Source organism: Orbicella faveolata, unplaced genomic scaffold (assembly GCF_042242905.1).
Source record: "Orbicella faveolata isolate gen_17 unplaced genomic scaffold, um_ofav_v1 contig_1, whole genome shotgun sequence".
NCBI classification, from domain to species: domain Eukaryota; kingdom Metazoa; phylum Cnidaria; class Anthozoa; order Scleractinia; family Merulinidae; genus Orbicella; species Orbicella faveolata.
Window position 1 is genome coordinate 34,700,155 of NW_028301536.1, and position 19,010 is coordinate 34,719,164.

At 36.7% G+C, this 19,010-nt stretch overlaps 2 protein-coding genes across 2 annotated transcripts; one reads left to right on the top strand and one right to left on the bottom strand.

The window, feature by feature from the left end:
* LOC110046970 (dipeptidyl peptidase 9-like) lies at positions 1-14,395 on the top strand. Its single transcript, XM_020752681.2, has 19 exons — positions 1-659; positions 1,642-1,936; positions 2,961-2,995; positions 3,332-3,428; positions 4,699-4,760; positions 5,037-5,140; positions 5,562-5,730; positions 6,135-6,359; positions 6,693-6,763; positions 7,168-7,255; positions 7,529-7,673; positions 8,053-8,103; positions 8,492-8,589; positions 8,868-9,008; positions 9,144-9,246; positions 9,364-9,413; positions 9,645-9,787; positions 10,459-10,570; positions 10,895-14,395. The coding sequence occupies exons 1-19, from the start codon at positions 156-158 to the stop codon at positions 10,985-10,987; spliced, it is 2,586 nt and encodes an 861-aa protein (XP_020608340.2). The 5' UTR covers positions 1-155; the 3' UTR covers positions 10,988-14,395.
* Positions 14,278-18,394, bottom strand: LOC110046971 (isochorismatase domain-containing protein 1-like). The gene is made up of 5 exons (XM_020752682.2): positions 18,246-18,394; positions 17,541-17,588; positions 16,493-16,648; positions 15,840-15,956; positions 14,278-15,356 (listed from the first exon to the last, which is right to left on the bottom strand). The coding sequence occupies exons 1-5, from the start codon at positions 18,366-18,368 to the stop codon at positions 15,210-15,212; spliced, it is 591 nt and encodes a 196-aa protein (XP_020608341.2). The 5' UTR covers positions 18,369-18,394; the 3' UTR covers positions 14,278-15,209.
* Positions 18,395-19,010: the final 616 nt, after the last annotated feature.

Consider the following 19,010-nt stretch of genomic DNA (forward strand, 5'->3'; position numbering starts at 1 on the left):
AAATTTCGAAATCGTGACATCGTGACTCTTGGATGTAGTTTGAACAGGGACAGAGAACAAACCGGCTTCAACCCGGTATTTGTAAAAATATTTACTTCGTTTGCACTCCTTTTTATGGCACTGAAAAGGATCTTCTTCGTTAGAACTTTACCGACATGTCCGAGCAATCTCCCTTCGGGGAACGCGGCGATCTGAGGCCTCGTCAAGGTTCATTTTCATGGAAGAAAAATGGAAAAAAAAGTTGGAAAGATCTACAAGCTGCCGTCAAACAAACGAAGTCTGTCCAACAAAGTCTCGTGAACCGAGTGCCTCATTCATTCACGTTCTGCGAGAACAAGCTCTATTTTCTGGCTGTTCCGTTTGGAAGTCGCGAGAACACAATTCACTACGTTGATCTACCCGGGCCAAACAGATCTTCCATCGAGGAACCTATACAAGATGAATTAAATTCGCCTCTCTCGTGGAAACCTCTGTTAGACTCGTTTAAAATCAGTCGTTCTTTTTCGGGATATTCGAGGGAAGAGCAGTTGTTGCGAGAGAGGAAACGGCTAGGGGCTTTTGGAATCACCGCTTATGACTTCGATGAGACTTGTCGGCGCTTCATGTTTTCCGCCTCCAGTAGTTTGTACACTTGCACAGATTGGCGAGTTGATGAAGAGGTAAAATCAATAAAGTTCTTAAGCCTTCATATTGCATAAGTTTAATTACATGTTGTTTAACAGAAGGGAACGGTTCGGAAATTTTGGATCCCTTAATAAAATGCGTGATCACGGTGAAAGTAATTACCATGTGTTAATAATTTTAACTTGACGGTAAATGGACAGGAGAAAAATATTTCGTGAGTTTGAACGGTAAGGTGAACGTTGAATTAAGCCCTAAGAAACTTTTTTCTTTTTAATAAATATTTAGTTTGCTTTATAATTTGCTTCTTTTATTCAAGTCTACTGCTATGTAACTACTAGTCTCTTCAGAAAATTGAGACAATTACTGAAGCCAGAAAGAGATCAAAATGTGACTGCTTTTGCGAGGTACAAGTATTTTCCGCTGGTTACCTGAAAATTTCCCTAAACGAAGTCCCTGAGGGCTTTATTCGATTGATATTACACTCCAGCTCAGTGAGTATTTCAAAACTCTTACAATCTGTGTAAATATTATGTTTTAACTTTGCTTGTTTTTTTTTTGGTCCGTAATTTAGTATCATTTGAAATTTGTCTTTATTTATTTTTCTATAAATCACTATTATCAAAGAGATATTTGAATGTTAAAGTAAATTGCCCATCTCTTCAATCTCTTGGATGAACCTTTTTCTTAAGCATGAAGAAAACAAGGCCAGTCTCTCCAGACTTATTCAATACGTCCAGGGGATTGATTTCAGAGGTTGTAAAATCTAGCAAAATAATTTAATAGATCCACAGGTTACTGGCAAGTGGTTTGACCTCTGAACCAAACATCAATTAAATGTCTGACTTAAAACAATGTTCAACCTATTTGAGCTTATTACATATTCAAAATTTGAACATAGCCTTTAATTAAGTATGTTGGTTCAGGAAAATAAAATTATAATCATAATGATTAAAATTGCATCCTAGTGATCACTGTTAATGATTAGCATAATCAATACTGTTCTCTATATTCCTCTAGGATGAAAATAGGCAGCCAATAATTCCAGAGGAGCTGAATTCTCAGACTTCAGAGACAAAGATGGATGCCAAATTATGCCCCTGTGATCCCAACTTAGTGGCTTTTATTCATCGTAATGACATTTGGATTAATAGTATTGTCACAGAGGAAGAAAGAAGGTTGACTTATACTAATCAAGGCACACCAAGTCCAATGGAGGAACCTGTTTCTGCTGGTGTGGCATCATTTATTGTACAGGAAGAATTTGATAGATACACTGGCTACTGGTGGCAACCAAAATTTAGCACTGATGAAAGTACGTAACAGAAGAATCATGGTTTAACAGTTTGTGTACACCAGTTGGTCAGCCTGATTGATTTATTGACTGACTGACTGACTGACTGACTGACTGACTGACTGACTGACTGACTGACAGATGGATGGACTGAGTGACTGATCGCTTGCCTGACTGTCTGCATGTTGAATTGACAAAATGACAAAAAATGACTGACTGACAGAGAGACAAACAGACAGACTGACTAACTGACTGACTGACTGACTGACTAATTGACCAAATGATTACGGTTTCCCTCATTGACAGACAGACTGACTATTGTTAACTGACCAAAATATTGCCTGTCTTACTGTCTAAATGACCATTGTCCCTCCTGTATGAGTGTACTAGTTACTGACTACACTGTTTCTGTAAGTGATCTCTGTATGACTGTTTGACTGACTGACTGACTGACTGTCATTGACATTACTTAGCTGTTTTTGCTAGTGATATACAATGTACATAGTGTGGTTCAATTTTACCCTTGGTATAATGCTAGAAGTATTTTCCTTTGTTAGGGTTTATGGTAATGTATACAAATGTATGTATGAAACAAAGAAAAATAAAAATTGTACTAAGGCCAATTGAACTACAACATATGCATACATTGTGTTGTTCCATCATGTGGTTTAGTAGGGTAGAGTGTGCAGAGTAATATGCAAGCACAAGGCACAATCTGAGAGAGCATGGAGCATGGGAAATTAGCAACAAAAAATAAACAGATTGTTTTGTTGTTACTTCTTTTTCAAACTCTACTGTACGCTCGCCTTCATGCATGCTCATGCATTGCAGGCCATGTTCTCCCTATTAAACTGCCTGTTTTGCAGGCTGTTGGGCTCCCAGCTGTTATTTAACCCAGGTCACCATTTCGGTTCAGGGCAATACCTGTCTCATGTATGCTCCCACAAAATGTTTCATCTATACAGTTAAACAAATTAACACAGGGCAATCTTAGATTTTTTGTATCAACATTCATGTAACCCTAACATATATTCAATTTGTTTAGGTCTGACCAGAACTTACAGAATTTTATTTGAAGAGGTAAGATATAGAAGTAAATAAGGAAGCTAATATTTCTTTCTTTTAAGGTGTGTTTGTCTCAGTTTGGCCTATTACCTCATTAGTTTGGCTCAGCTGTTGAGATTATTTTCAGAAAATTGTAAAAGAAAATTTTTGGAACTGTTGGTCATGGCTGAAAGTTTGGTTTGTACATAGTCAAGGAAAGACATTCAAAGAGACTTAAAAGTTGAAGAGGAAAAATATTAATATTGGTCATGAACAAGTGTTTCAACAGTTCTATCCATTAAGTGAATTTCTCATAACTATTTTAGAATAAAAAAGTTATAGTTAAGTGGTTTTTTTTTTTCTGTCTAACAGGTGGATGAGAGCTCTGTAGAAATACTCCATATTGTCTCTGGTCCAGACAGTATGGCACGTAACAGTCATGTAGATAGCTACCGGTATCCTAAAGCAGGTATGACACGTTTTTTTTTTTCCACTACAACAAAGAAATGAACCTATATCCACTTCATGTGCACCAGGTTGGGCACTGTCCCTAAATGTACACACATATAATGGGGCTTGTGCACATCCCCAGAACATTCCCCCTGGCGTGCGATGACCTTTAATTGCATTGACTTGCTGACTGCGAAGCAATATTTAAACAACTGCAGAGCATATGAGTTTAATCAGACTATAAACCAAATGTATAATTTTAATACAGCAATAAAGCAATATTATTACAGTCATGAAGGCCTTATGCCTGCTTTCAGTGTTACATGCATAAGCAACATCTTTTGACATCTTTCGACATGCCATCTCTCGATACATGCATGCTATGTAACTTAAAGACCATTTAACTGTGAAACTGTCAATTTTTCTGATCATTAGTGGAAGAAAAGACAAATAAATGATAATTACTGACCTCAAATGACTGAAAAAGATTACAGGCTTTGCATGTTTCCCAATTTATGGGATAATTCAAACGATTTTAGTGTAGTCATGTGTAGTCAATTGAGTCTCAATAGTGACTTCTGGTAGTATTGGGCTGCTGATGCTTTGAACTTTTGCAGGGTGTAAACATTCAAAACAGTCAATATATTTCTCCCAGGATGACTTCTTGATACTCCTAACCTTAGTTTGATGTCAAATAAATTCACCTTTCATCACTAAAATTCAAGTTCGACTGTTAAGAAGTCAGTTGTGCTTACATTTTTGACATACTGTAGGCCAGGTTACATAGCATGTCGAGAGATGGCATGTCAAAAGATGTTGTCTATGCACATAACACTGTAAAGCGGGTGTAAAGTTTACATACAGCAGTAGTGACTCAAAAAATTCTGAATTCATTGGGAAGAATATTATTGCAACTCAAGATCGAGACGGAAATAATTTCTGTGCTAATCAGTGACCAAACAGACCTGGATGCAGAAAAGAATTTTAATATATTTTTAATCCAATGTGAGATAAGACTAATGGATCAATAATTAGCAATAATAGACTATTAAACGTATAGTGTCTTACCAAAGAACACATTAACAGAATAACCTGACCATAAACAATCCCTCCAGTTTCCTGTGCTCTAACCATCAGGTTGCCATATCCTCTATCAACAAGAGCTTGTCTCTGGGCTTATCTGTTACAAAATCCCAATAAAGACCTCCTAGTGCTTAACGCCAATCAGGATTTAATATAACTAATGTAATTGTATGTGATTCTAATACCAGCTATTATTTTAATTGTAGGTTCTGCTAATGCCAAATCCAAACTTAAAATTGTAGAGTTTAGTATTGATACAAGTGGCAAGGTGAGTACTTGTGGTCACAACAGTTGACATCTTGCAGTGGGGGCCATCTACATTGTGCATATCTGACCATTTAATCAGGAGTTGAACACACTAAGCACGCCTCCACTAGTTACCTTTATAAGGGTGGTAATAATTATTAAAAATAGAAATTAAGCCCACAAGTCAGTGTTTAGGGACTTGTTTTAACCATTTTCTGCAAAGACTGTAGGTCCAGCAATTTGCAGTTAATCATAATTTGTTTATAGTATGTAATGTGTTATAATTTATTTTGTGTAGATCTGTGATCATGTGATTGAATATCAAATGAGAGTGCCCCTCTCAGAAGCATTTCCATTTATGGAATATCTTGTAAGGTGTGGCTGGCTGCCAGATGGTGAAAGGTGAGACTGTTGTTCTTAGAGTAATGGACTTACGTCAGAGATTTAAATGCTTGAAAAAGATGAAAGAAAGGAAGAGAGATTTCTTCACAGATTTCCATAGAATTTGCCTAAACATACAGAAAAGCAAACACATTAAATGGGAAAATTGATGGTATTGTGAAAACCACTTTTCATTTATTTTTAATGACAAAATCATCACATCAGCTATTTTAACGTCTCTGTCAGCTTTCCTCTGGTTTAGCCAAAGTAAGGTCTAAATAGCTTTTCCTCACCACCAGAAACTGATCATTTTAGATTGATTTCTTGGATTCGACTAAACTCCAGTTATATTAATAACAATCACATGTATGGTGTTTATTGTTTAAAGCTTGGGTTGAAGGGCTTTCATGAAAACAGCTTGTAATTTGTGTTTTTTTCTTAGTGTATATGCTGAAATCCTTGATAGAAATCAGCAGCATCTTGCTATGGTTCAAATTCCTGTGGCGTTCTTTGTTCCTATTAATCTTCCTGCCAATCAACTATTGACAATCACAGAAGGCAGTCCAATGATTGAGGTGTTAGCTGAGGAATCTAATGATATATGGATAAATGTGAGTACATTGTAAATACTCATAAGCATTTTGCTCAGCAGTTGTTTCAAACGTTAAGTCTCTCTTTTCAATGCTGTTTTTAACAAGACAATTAAGTATAAGGAAACAACATATTAAAGAAATAGTAATTTATTTATGTATTTATTTATTTATTTATTTATTGAAAATTTATTAATTGCACTGTAAATGGCAGTAGATAAAAAATTAACTTGTTTTTGTGAAGGTAGGAAACCTGGAGAACCTGGAGAAAAACCCTTGAAACGCAGGGTCAAGAACGAAAGCGAAATCAACCCACCTTAGATGCTGTATCCAGGATTCAAGCCCAGGGCAGTCTGGCAAGAGGCATTTGCCCTCCTACTATGCCATCCCAGCTCATAAACTGATTAATAAGAACTTTCTTTCAGGTGGCTGATTTAACTCATTTTCTGCGAATGAGTGACTCAAGACTGCAGTTTATCTGGTCCAGTGAAATATCTGGATACCGGCATCTTTACTTGGCCACTGCTAACAGTAATCACACGCTCACCCGTGCTAGAGCAGGGAGCTTTATTGCTGAATGCTGTATTCATTACCCACTTGTGACACAACGACAGTTAACTGATGGAGATTGGGAAGTGGATGGTAAAGAGGTTGGTACCTGGAAATACTATTAAGCTTTTTCAAGCTACTGAAAAAGCACAGGTGTAGTTGACTTACAACCAATAATAAGTCTCCACTTCCCAATTGAGGCTCTTCTTGCTGCTCAAGGGAGATGTGTTTGTGCAAACATACATGTACCATGGTTAGAAAAGACTAAGCAAGAAATTGAAAATCTTCCATACAATCAAATGTTTTGATGGTGAGAAAAGATTCAAGGAAATTTAAAAAAAAAAAACATGGAACTCTGTAAGTCTGATTATGAACTCAAGGCAAATTAATGCAGGTCAGTATTTTTGTTTTAATATTCAGTTATTTTGTGCCAGATCTGGGTGGATGAAAATCGCAAACTCATTTACTTCATGGGAACCAAAGACACACCTATAGAGCAGCATCTGTAAGTAAAGAATGAATTAAAGCAATTGCTTAATATCAAGAAAAAGCATAAGATTTACAATTTAAAGTAATTTAATTTGTTGTTAACGTACATTAATTTATTTCTCTTCTCTGAGTTGCTCATTATTATTTACACCTGAACATGTTTTTCACAACCTGTATGATAGGCAGAGGCTGTTTGATGACCTGGGGAGGAGAAGACCTCAAAAGCCAAAAATTTGAAAGCATTAAGTATGAACCGAAACTGAATTTACTGTGGGATGGGGAGGTTCAATCCCAAAAACTCTACATGGAAGGGGTGTGGATATTTTCTAGTACAAAATTCATTGGTGGAGTCAAACTGAAATTGGCCCTCCTCTCATTGTGTTCCAGTTATTTTAATTAAGACCTATGTACTTTGTTTAGATATGTAGTGTCCTATGTCGAGTCTGACTACAGTGAGCCCCAGAGACTAACACAGTCTGGCTACTCTCATGCGGTCAGTCTGAATGAGGTAAAGTCTTAAACAAGAAGATTTGTTTTTATAACCATGTTGACTTGCGTTCTGTCATTAACAGGGGAGTACTATCAGAAAAATTAACAAGAATACCAAAGGGCATTGAAGAATACCTGAAGAATCATATTGAGGCTAAAACTTGGCTAGAATTGAATGCAGTCCATTATTGGTGACAGAAATTAAAAGCTCTTGCCTAATAAATTGTTCCATCCATTTTGAATTTTGTTCTTTTTATTATAAAATGTCACATTAAATGCTTTTCCTTTGCAGAGTTTTACAAAGTTTGTAACTGTGTTTTCATCCATAAAAGAAACTCAAGCAGTAATGGTGTATCAACTGAACCATGATGAAGTAGAAATGAACAATATTCCTCTTATCACAGTCGAACCAGTTGCTGAGTTGTTACGATCAAGTGGTAAGAACAGTCGTTGATAAATGGATATAATCATGCTAAGTTAAGACTTGCTTTCTAAACCTAAATGCTATTTAATAAAGGAAAGTTCTTTTAACAGAAATCCACTAGTCTAGAAAAATACTGTCAGTGTAAGGAACTTTTTCATACTCTTTACCTAATGATGGAAAGGTCATAGAAGGCATTAGCTACAGTGTAGGTTATATGTATGTTCAGTCGCAAAACCTTTATGTAACATAATCTGTCAGCACTATCATATATTAACTAACCATTACTGCTACAGGTAGTGACCATAAGTCACATTTTAATTTTGCCTTCCTTTTGTAAGAAATTTCTTTACACTCAGTTCCTTATACTTGTCTGTAAATATATTTGTTTTCAGTGATTCCAGATTATCAGCCACCAGAACTTTTTTCATATGAGAGTAAGCATGGTGAGTTTCAAGACTGTACCAACTGTCTAATTAATTAATACTTTTTAGTTGTTTGCTTGTAGTTATCATATATTATGCATGTTTTGCAGAGTTGTTCATTGGAGGTTTTGAACTTGCTTAGATTTGGGAAAATTGACATTTTTTCAACTATAGATTGATTTTTCTCACACATATAATTTTTGCTTCAGGCTAAAATAGATATGCAAGGAAAGGGATTCCATTGCTGAATCATTAGGTCTTACTAGGTGTAGTCTTTGTGGGAAAACATAGTGTACATGTTAAGGCAATTAAAGAGTGGAATAGTTTCTCTTTTGGATAGCAGGCAGGTTGGAATGCTCAGCATTTTTGCCACCCTCTGGATTTTGACTGATGGTTCTCCTTTTTCCAGGCCATCAAGTGTATGGAATGATGTTCAAACCTCCTATTATTGAACCTGGAGTCAAATATCCAACTGTTCTGTTCTTATATGGAGGGCCTCATGTTCAGGTAATCAATAAATGTACAAGTTAGTGATTATGACTAACTATTGTCTTTTCACACACAGCAGCACTTGCATTTCAAAACTGAAAACAAAATACCAAGTCTAGCTAGTTTTACAAATAAGAAGTTCAAAGCAAACAGTTTCATTTGTTAGTGGAGAACTTTGATTTTCTCCCTCAAAATCACTTCTCATCGATTCTCCATGTTTCATACCAGTGTGTTATGCTAATAAAATCATAGATGAAACTCTCCATAACAGTCCTGCTTTATTTATCATTTGGCAGCTGGTGACGAATGCTCACAAGGGTTACCGCTTTCTTCGCCTTCACACCATAGCTAAACTGGGTTATGTTGTGGTGGTCATGGACTGCAGAGGTTCTGCACACAGAGGCCTGCAGTTTGAAGGTCACATTAAGAATCGCCTGGTAGGTATCGCTAACTTACATCCATTTATTAATAATGCATTACTGTTACCTATAGATTTCTGTGGCTTTGGTTTTTATCACTGTTTTGCCATAAGGGAGTTCTAAATAATTCGTTTAAAATGCCATATTTTTCAGGGCCAAGTTGAAATTGAAGACCAAGTTGAGGGATTAGAATATGTTGCCAAGGCTACTGGCTTCATTGACTTGTCTAGAATTGCAATCCACGGCTGGTCCTATGGTATGACAATACATTTGAACCACTGTCTTAAGCATGTAGCTTAACTTTTGTATTACTTGGTTAATTTGGGATTAATTTTTAAACTCAAGTGATGTTTATTTATTTTTCATTGCTTAGGAGGGTACTTGTCCTTGCTTGGTTTGGTGCAGCGTCCAGAAATATTTAAGGTAAGAACAGGCCTTTACTTCAATCATCAACTCTGAGAGCACTTAAGGGTGATCAGTGTTACATGTACATGTCATTGTTTGCAATATTTGAATCTTTGTCCCATGGTCAACCTGCACCTTTTTTCATTTTACATAGCCTGAGTTAGTGTTATATTATTTTAACCTTCTTACCACTGTGTTTGTCTTGTTATGGTCTCTCAAAATTTAAGATGTGTGCTTGTCATTCTACAGGTTGCTATTGTTGGTGCTCCTGTGACTACATGGTCAGCTTATGACACTGGTTACACAGAGCGCTACATGAGCACACCAGCAGAGAATCCCTTGGGATACAAAATGAGTTCTGTGTTAAATTATGCAAACAGATTCCCAGATGAGTAAGTAAAAATTAATATTGCTCAATACTATACATGTATGAGGAAATTCTTACAAATTTAGTTTAGAGGTGCTGAATGCAAGTGATGTGGTGGTTGGAGTAACTGGTAGGTGTGCTGACAGTTCTGGTGCTTGTTTGGGGCAAGCTAGACCGTGAGCAGTCTCTTTGTTTTCCTAGCATGTGCCAGGTTTTGTTCTAGCGTACGACAGGCCACGGTTTCGCTTCCTAGCGTTTTCGATGTAGTCACAAGAAGCGTGGGCACAGAGGAAAAGGAAAATGACAGAGACTGCAGTGGATTTCATCTTTTCGATTTGCCACCTTTGACACCTGTATGATTGATGGTTCCACCCATTTTGCAAACCAATATCATTTTGCTGCAATGTTATTGTTTGACTAATGGCTAACACTCAAAAAGTCAGCTTCACAAACTCACTATGGCAGTTAATTTTCCTTTATCTACTTCAATTAATAAATAGCTTTCTGACAGCCCAACAGTTGTTTAGAAACTAAATTAAATACCTTTGCTGGCTCCATGACTGTTTGGTTGGTGTTGATGGATACAATGGTGATTGATCATCATTTACCAGTTTAAAAAGTTTCAATTCATGCAACGTCTCTTAATTTCCTTTACTGTCCTCTCATTAAACCTGTATTGCGCTCTCATTTTAACAGAGAGAACAGACTTCTTCTTGTCCATGGCTTAATTGATGAAAATGTTCACTTCTACCACTCAAGTCTTCTCATTAGTGAGCTGATCAAGGCCTGCAAGCCATATCAGCTGCTGGTAAGAGTTAGTGTATGCTCAAAATAGATTTAGTTTTTCAATGATTGCCATATATTTCTTACAATGTTAATAGCGAGAATTGCACTAAATAATTATATTATAGTGCATGAGACTCAAAATTGGCTTGAGTAGGTTCAAGCCCTTGCTGAATAATGTTGCTTCTTAAGTAACATTCTTTTCAGGCAGTATTACTTTCAGATCACTTCTGTTTTGTTTGTTTTTGTTTTGTTTCGGTTTTTTGTTTGTTTTGTTTCTGTTGTTGTTGTTGTTGTTGTGGTGGTTTTATTCAAATAATTTGACACTGTTGTCTGTAACTCTTTGCAGATCTATCCAAATGAAAGACATGGCATTCGCCAGTCAGTTTCATCTGAACACTATGAGACCATGCTGCTCTCATTTTTACAAAAAAATTTGTAACAAACAGGCAGTAACCATTTTGGCTTTTACAAAAGTATGTTAGTCTATTGCATCTGTTTTTTAATCAGGCTTGTACATGTAGGTTTAGTCCTGGTGCATCAGACCAATGTTTGGGTACATGTAAATTTTAAGCAAAACCATCTGCATGATGTTCTTTATCGGCTTATCTGTATGTAAAGAAAACAAAGCTGGCTTACAAAGCTGCCAAACAGCTTAAAATTTGGTTTTCTGTGGCAAAAAGAAACATCTTGAAGCCTCCTGTTGTACCTGCAACTGCATGTAGTACTGACTCAGGCTATGGCATTTTTTTTATTAACTGTTCATCAAAACCTAACCTGGCATGAAAATTATATTTCCTTCTGACTGAGCTAGGTGTCATAATGTACAATGTACCGTTCATCTTTTTACGTTTTTGTTTCATTTTGAGCTGAAAGCTTGAAATGGTTTTATACTACATGGCTATTATCTCAGTTATTAAATTATTAACTTATTTCTGTAGAAAGTGCAGTAAACATAAAATTACAGATTAGTGAAGCATAATGTATAATTAGCACTGTTATAAACATTTTCCTGTAACTGGGGTCAGGGAGCAATTAAGAAGCAGACTGTGACTTGCGCTAATCCCCTTTCCAACTCTAACTATTAAAACAGCTGTGTTGTATAGACATTCTAGCTGTTCCTTCCTGTGAACAAACTTATGTACATGACAAGGATTGCAGTATTCTCCAAGTTTATGCTGTAGTCATGTCTTATACCAAGTACCAAAGATCTGAGGAAGTTAGGAAATCCTGTGACCTGTAGTTTACACTTATTATAAGAAGTCTACCAGATCATTACAAGTGTTCTTTCAAACTACAACATGCTATTTCTTTTTATCTGAAATCAGCAGCCATTGATGGTCTGTTGTGGACAATTGTGTCTTCTTTTTAAGGTAAAGGTATTCAGTTAGCAAAAAAAATTACAACTGTACTTGGGAAAGGCCAGTACATTGTTGATGCAACCTTGATACAGGGGTCTCGGTCCTTTATCTCCCTTGTTGTCCAACAACAAGGGAGGGTATGACTTGTATGACTGGTACAACTTGGTTGTTGATGATCCTGAATTTTGATAATTATATGCCTAGGTGATATTGCATGGGATGTAGCCTCACTGTGTTCACAATGAATGGAACTCAACTGTAGCACAGAGTTGCATTGAGGCCACTTCCAAACCTATACCCTATTTACATCAACATAGCATGATTGTTTTGGGAAACTGTGGTTAGGAAACATAATATAAATGTAATTGGCAGGAGAGCAAACACCTGTGTCTTACAATGTATCTTACAGAATTAAAAAATCTATCACTTGCTGTTTCACCATGCATAATAATTATTAATGTAAACTCTCGAGAGTTTGGTCAATAATGAATAAAAAAACATTAATTTTATCTTATTTAATATCTGCCGTGAGTGTAATCAGGTATTAGAATTTAGTCAGTAAGGTTGAAAATTTGTTTACAACTATACTGGAAATTGTTCTAAGAAACTTTTCTATAATAATTATTGATAAAGATGATCATTATTATTTAAGTGGTGTAGAGAATAAGATGCTATTGAGACAGCCAACCATTTAACAGGTGAAAAGAGAAGTTATTTATTAACCAGCCCATCAATCATATATGATAGAAAATTTTAAGTTTTTCCTTCAGGGTGCAACGCTTGTTACACAGCCTTGTCTGCAGAGGCCTTGATTTCAGACAGCACCAAGTCCACAAACTCCTGCAAGACTCAAATTTTGAGTCTGCACAGACTACACATTTTAGTTGATTTTTTGTTTACCAGTGATCACCAGCCAATCAGATTTTTGAAGTGTTGTTTCTTAATTGCCAGTAGCTGCGATCTTGGTGCTGAATGAAGAGATCTGTACATGGGGTTCAATTACATATAATGATGTTTGTAGTTTCCCTTGTTTTAAGGACATTCGTGCAAAAATTTTCCAACATTTGTTTTTTTTTCTGAGACTTTTACCAGTGTAAGATGATGAGTTAGTTATGTTAGAAACGTGAAAAAGTGGGGGTTCACTGACTTCGTTTTGGAGAGAACAATTGCCCGGAAGAACACCCTAAATCTGAAAAAAAATCAGGCTTCGTTAGCCAATAAGGCCACAGTGACTGTAAGCCCCGAAATATTGCAATTAGATCTTTGAAGTGAAATGTTCTCTGCCTAATATTGTTTAAGTGGACCTATTAGGTGAATTTAGTCAACTGGTGAGGCTTCTTAAAGAACAAGTTTGCATTTAGTGAGCATAGTTTCACATGCCTTGCAGCTGCAAAATGGCAGGATTCAATGTCCCATGGACAGAAATCTTCAAATTTTTTTAACTTCCCACATTGATTTTTTGTTCATGGTAAATAAAATCTGTTTCTGGAAAGAAAAGTAGGGGTCACTGAATATCCAAGATCAGTATACTAAAATCCAGGCAAAGCTATAGCAGTGGCCATCTGCCCTATCATTGTTCATTTTATTACTTACCGCATGCTCTCGTGCACAACGTGGCGTGTGAATTTGCATGTGCAGTAAGGATGCGCAGAAACAATTAGCGCAAACGTCCTTAATTCAAAGCCATGGCTCAGTCAGTGCATGTTACAGTCAAACCCCTATTAAGCAGCCAGCTTTTAAACAGCCACCCCTATTAAGCAGGCAGTTATCAAAGTCCCAACGGGGGCTTTTCTGTTGTTTTCACCTCTATTAAGCAGCCAGCCCCCTTTAAGCGGCCACTAGCCATTTCCCTGAGGGTGGCCATTTAATAGAGACGAACTGTATTTAGTACTTTGTTAGAAACAACAAAATGTTTTCTTTTGCTAGCCACAGAAAAAGGAGATATATTTTATTCAGGGGTGAAATTTTCTTTGATCAAGATAAGCCTTTCAGTTAAGTTCAAGATATTATTTTACTAGAGAGTGGTGCAATTTCACCGTGATGTGAAAATCTTCAACAGAAGTGCAACTCAACTTTCTTTTTACGTGGTCAGTAGAGAAATTCCATGCTTGTCTTGCTCTATACAGATTTCCATGTACATGTACAGTTGGTTTTTGCTCAGATTTTTTGCACATACAATAATCATCTTTGTAGCTCGCTATTTCACCAGTATCAAATTTCTCAGGTGGAAATCTCGTACTGATCTTGAGTGATAGAAGACATTTATGCACTCAGACAAAATATATACAGAACCCTGATTTTCATGTTGAAATTTGGCAGCATGGAATGCTTTTAAAAATAATGTTAGTCAAAGGAAAAATTGTAGCTACTATTATTAACAGTTAGTCATTTTATTTTGTAATCAAATATTAACGTACAGTTAGGCTCATTATTATATGTTGTAACTTGTACATTGAAGACCATTAAAATTTATTTTGCCGAGCAAACAATAGTCTCGTAAAATTTTTGTTGTAAAGCATACTTTGCCTAGTCATAGTGTAAACACTCACCCACCAAATCAACCCACCCAACTACTTACTTAAACAACCACCCATTCAATCGCCGTCCCATGAATTGACCTGCTCTCCTGCTGGCTTAATCAACCACCCATTCATTTGCTTTCCTATGTATAGACCTGCCGACCCGCTGGCTTCCTTGCTTCCTCACTCATTCATTTACTCACCCAAGTTTACAACCATCAAACAATATTCTTTTACTCCTACAATAATATTATTACATGGAAACTATATGTTTAAGTTGTTCCATCAGCGATTGACCTTTTTACCAATGTTGCAATTTAAATCTGTTCCAAACGAGCTCGTGAAAATATAGGACCCCAAACTTGCCAATGTTTCCAATTTAGAAATGTTTCCAAGGGGGCATATTAAATTTCTTTGTCAAAAAAAAAAATAGCAAGTTTGGAGTCCCATATTTTCATGAGTTTACAGCAGTTTCTTATGAAACTTTGCACATTTACTACATTTGGCATGTTAAAATGATCTATGGAGGTGTGTTTTTGTTTGTATGAAAAATATGAAAATTGTTGATATTGCATGACATCGGTAAAAAGGTCCATTCCATCACGTTACTAGAATCCTACGGGCTGAAAAATTAAACACGTGGACTGTTCCATGCATACCATGCAAGACCGTATGTAGTAAAGTTCATGTCAGTTAAGCATTTGAATGTGGCACTACATCTGCAATCACATTTCTTCCCCAACAGTTCAGTTCAGTGTCACAGCATCCAGTTTTTGATCTTTCATCAGCATTTGGACAGTAAACCACTATCTGGGGCTGCTGTCTTCACCAAAGCTTGGACCTCTTTAAAGTTGGGGTGTTTAGAATCACCCATGAGCATGAACAGAGTGCATTCACTAGTGGTAACAAAAGCACCAATTTTACGGATACGCTGAAACAAAGCAAAAATGGAATTGTCTGTGAATGAATGCATGATATACAAACAAACATCAAAATGCAAGAAAAAATGCAATCTTGACTGCAGTTTTGAATATCAACTTTTCCTGTCACTTTTCACCAGACACAGTAAGCTGTTGTTACTGTGCTGTAAAAAAGCACCATCACGCTCATCCACAATATTTATAGGTGGGAGGCACGATTTTTTTTTAGCGACTTTCCAATGAGGATAGTTTCTGTTTAATAAGACACATCATTAGAGCTGGGGTTAATAAACACGAAAGAAAATTTAATCATGCCAGGGTTAGCGTTCAATTGAATCTTTTAGACAATGAAGTCCTAGGAGGGAGAAAGGTGCAACCCACAAAGAAACAGGAAGAGAATGTAGTTAACATTAAAAAAAGCCATTAAAGGAAAAAGCAGTGAGACAATCCAAACAATAGCTGAGAACAAGACTGTACTCTGACAGATGTGTTACCTCAAGTGCAAACATTCTCTCAACCATAGTACGGGATGAGACACCATCAGCCAGCACATGAACAGTATAATTCCTTTCCAACAGATCCATGGTTGTTTGTAACACACATACTTGGGTCTGAAAAATTAACATTTTTACTTCAACTTTGAGGGTTTCAGAAGTGTAGTAGTTCTCATAAGCTCGTAATTCTTTTATTGTTAGCACTTGTACAGTTAGTGTCTTGGGGCTAGGGACATTGTTTCTGTTGTTTGTTCTATTGTCCTCTCAAAGGGTATCAAGCGTTTCATGTGAGACCTTACAAGAGTAGACTACGAGTAGTTCCTCTTTCACTTAGTCAGTCGAGCTAGATGCAAGAGAAAACCGCGACAAAAAATGGCCACGCTTTCCTCTTGCCCCCAGGATCTCGTGTGGCCATTTTTTCTTGCAGTTTTTTTTTGCCTCTCACTCAACAGACTAAGCAAAAGAGGGACAACTCATAGTCTATTACAAGAGCCACTACCCAATGTAAGAGTTTCAGTGAAAAGTAAATGATTGTGTAAATTTACTAAAAACACTTTTTCAACCATGACTGTCAACCAGCAAAACCAACAGTTTTGGAAAAAATAACACCTAAATAACACTCATTGGTCAACCATGTTAAATTTTTTAGATACCTCAATTCCCATCAAAACCACATTTTCAACTTTTAGCTGCTTCAGCTGTTCTTCTACCTCAGGAATAACCATGGAAAACTTTGTCTTGGGATATATTCTTTCTTTGAAAAAGCTTGTATCAATTTCCTCAACTGTGCTGCCAAGACCTTTTGGATACTAATTTTAAAAAAATGAAATTGTCAGTTCACAAGACCAACTGTATGGTATATTAAACATTTTAACAAAAGTTCTAACATACTGTGGGTTCAAGGATAGCGGGGGAGAGGTTCATCCAGCACTGAAGTCCATTTTGCTATGTACATAGCATGACATAACACAGAGTATTTCCCCCCTCACCACTGAATGGAATACTGGTCCATCACTCCATGGCAGGTTACCCTTGGGCGGCATTCTACCAGTTTTTCGGAAAGATTATTGGTTAACACCCTTCTATAGATATGCCTATGAGTGAAGAGATTCATGATTAAGTTGTGAGAGTAAAATATACTCAAAAGTACATTTGCGCTAATTGTTTGTGTGCATCCTTACTGCACAGTACATGTAATTCAGTCACATACAAACCACTCACGTATTGAGCATGTATGCTAAGCTTATGTGAACAACCACATGTACTGTGTCAGTGACCTTGGCCACATTGTTCAGTTCCAGAAAACATCCATACTCCCCCCACAGAAAGGATTGGAATTTCCTGGGGGGTGGGGGGTTCTGTAAGACCCAGAAATTTAAAGAAATGTATGAAGCTCAATCAAAATTTCCAGAGGGGTGGGGGGGAAATTCCCTTCCATGGGGGAGGTATGGATATTTTCTGGAACTACACATTGTATGGATTTAACGATCCTGGACATTTGATGATGCCTATTTTTCAACTGACAGATCACTTCCTCTTCCCTTTTCCTACATTTTACAAAAAAAATGAAAAATTCATTATATAAGACATTTGAATTTTTTCTCTCATGCACCTTCAACTTCTGTTCTTTTGGGGAAAATAATAACCCATTACTTGCTTATATTGCAAGTCACTAAATTTAAAATTCAGTTGCCTTGCTACCTGTTCAGTTGCAATGATTGGTATTTTCAAGATATTGGCTGCTGCAGTCTGAAAATAAACCCAAAGCCATGATTACAAAACATAAATTAAAAGGACTTGCAAAACTCTGATATTGTTTCAAAAAAGAGTCAAGTAACATGCTATCTTGTATCCCAGCTGTAAACAAGAAATAAGGACCATTCCATTTGACATCCACCTCCATAATACCCTTCAACCCCACCCCTCCCCCTCTAACCCCCCATAGGGCAAAGATAAGTAATGTCTTTGGAATATTTTTTAGGGATTATAGAAGAAAAACTGGCTCTTTCTTGAGAAGGGGACCAAAATCGACTTATCTCTAAGCGGTTACGTATATCAGCGTTTTCACTGATCCTTCTTTTTTTCATAGCCGTAAATTTCGAATTACCTTACTGATGCACGTAAGTTACATGGCGGGGGGAGAGGGTCGGTGGACGAAAAATGAAATTGCTTGTAATACACCGATCAGTGTTGTTCAAACAGATCTCTCTTTGGCAATTATAGCGTTAACTCAGTTAGTCTGGTTGCATAGTGTATTTAAGAAATAGCCAGTGAAGAGGCAGAGTCATCGACGCTGTAGTTCATGCAAACCAAAAGAATTAAGTTTCGCAATTCACATTTAGTTTCCACTAGCTGCTTGCATTAAGGTTTATTTGATAAGTTAATTGTTTTCCCAAGGTAACTTACCATTCTTTGTGCAACTTTGATGATCTCAGGAAAGTATCTAATAGACGGTCGGAACTTCTCCTGCATATCACACAACAAAAACGCAGTGTTGTTCACAGCAAGTCTTCCAAGTTTGGCCGCCATTTTGAACAGGAGGCAACAGACTAGTGCCAGGCTTCTTTAGGACACTAATGATTGAGTCCCTGACAAGCGCGCGAAACAGGAAAGCACTTGACTTTTCTATCGATCACTTTATTTTATACACGGTAAATTCCATTCAGTTGTATACAAGCAAAAATATCTATAAATGTAAAAATTAAACAATGTAATTAAAAAGAAAAGCCTAATCTAAACAAACTGACCTAATCTAAACAAACTGAGTTAACTACCTATTTCAATAAAAATAAATGAAAACAAAAGCACTGCCTTTCAGGGACGCCGTGTCGTTAATTCACTGAAAAACTGAAGTTACTTAGCTTGGTCTTAAATTCACCTAATGTTTTAGATACTCTAATATCAGTTGGAAGCAGGGCGCCCTGGTTGGAAGGCTATTCCACAACGCGGCACCGCTATAAGAGAAACATTTACGAACATAATCGGTGCGAGGTTGAGGAAGAGCCAGCCTCATTTCGCTGTTTGCTAATCTATAACTAGTTGTATCATTACGAAAGTTGAATTTATTTGATAAATAATCAAGTGTCTCTCCATTGATTTAAAGCTTTGAACATCATAATGGCTTTGGTAAGAAGCCTCTGATCTGATTCCTTAGGTTTTTCCAATTATGTC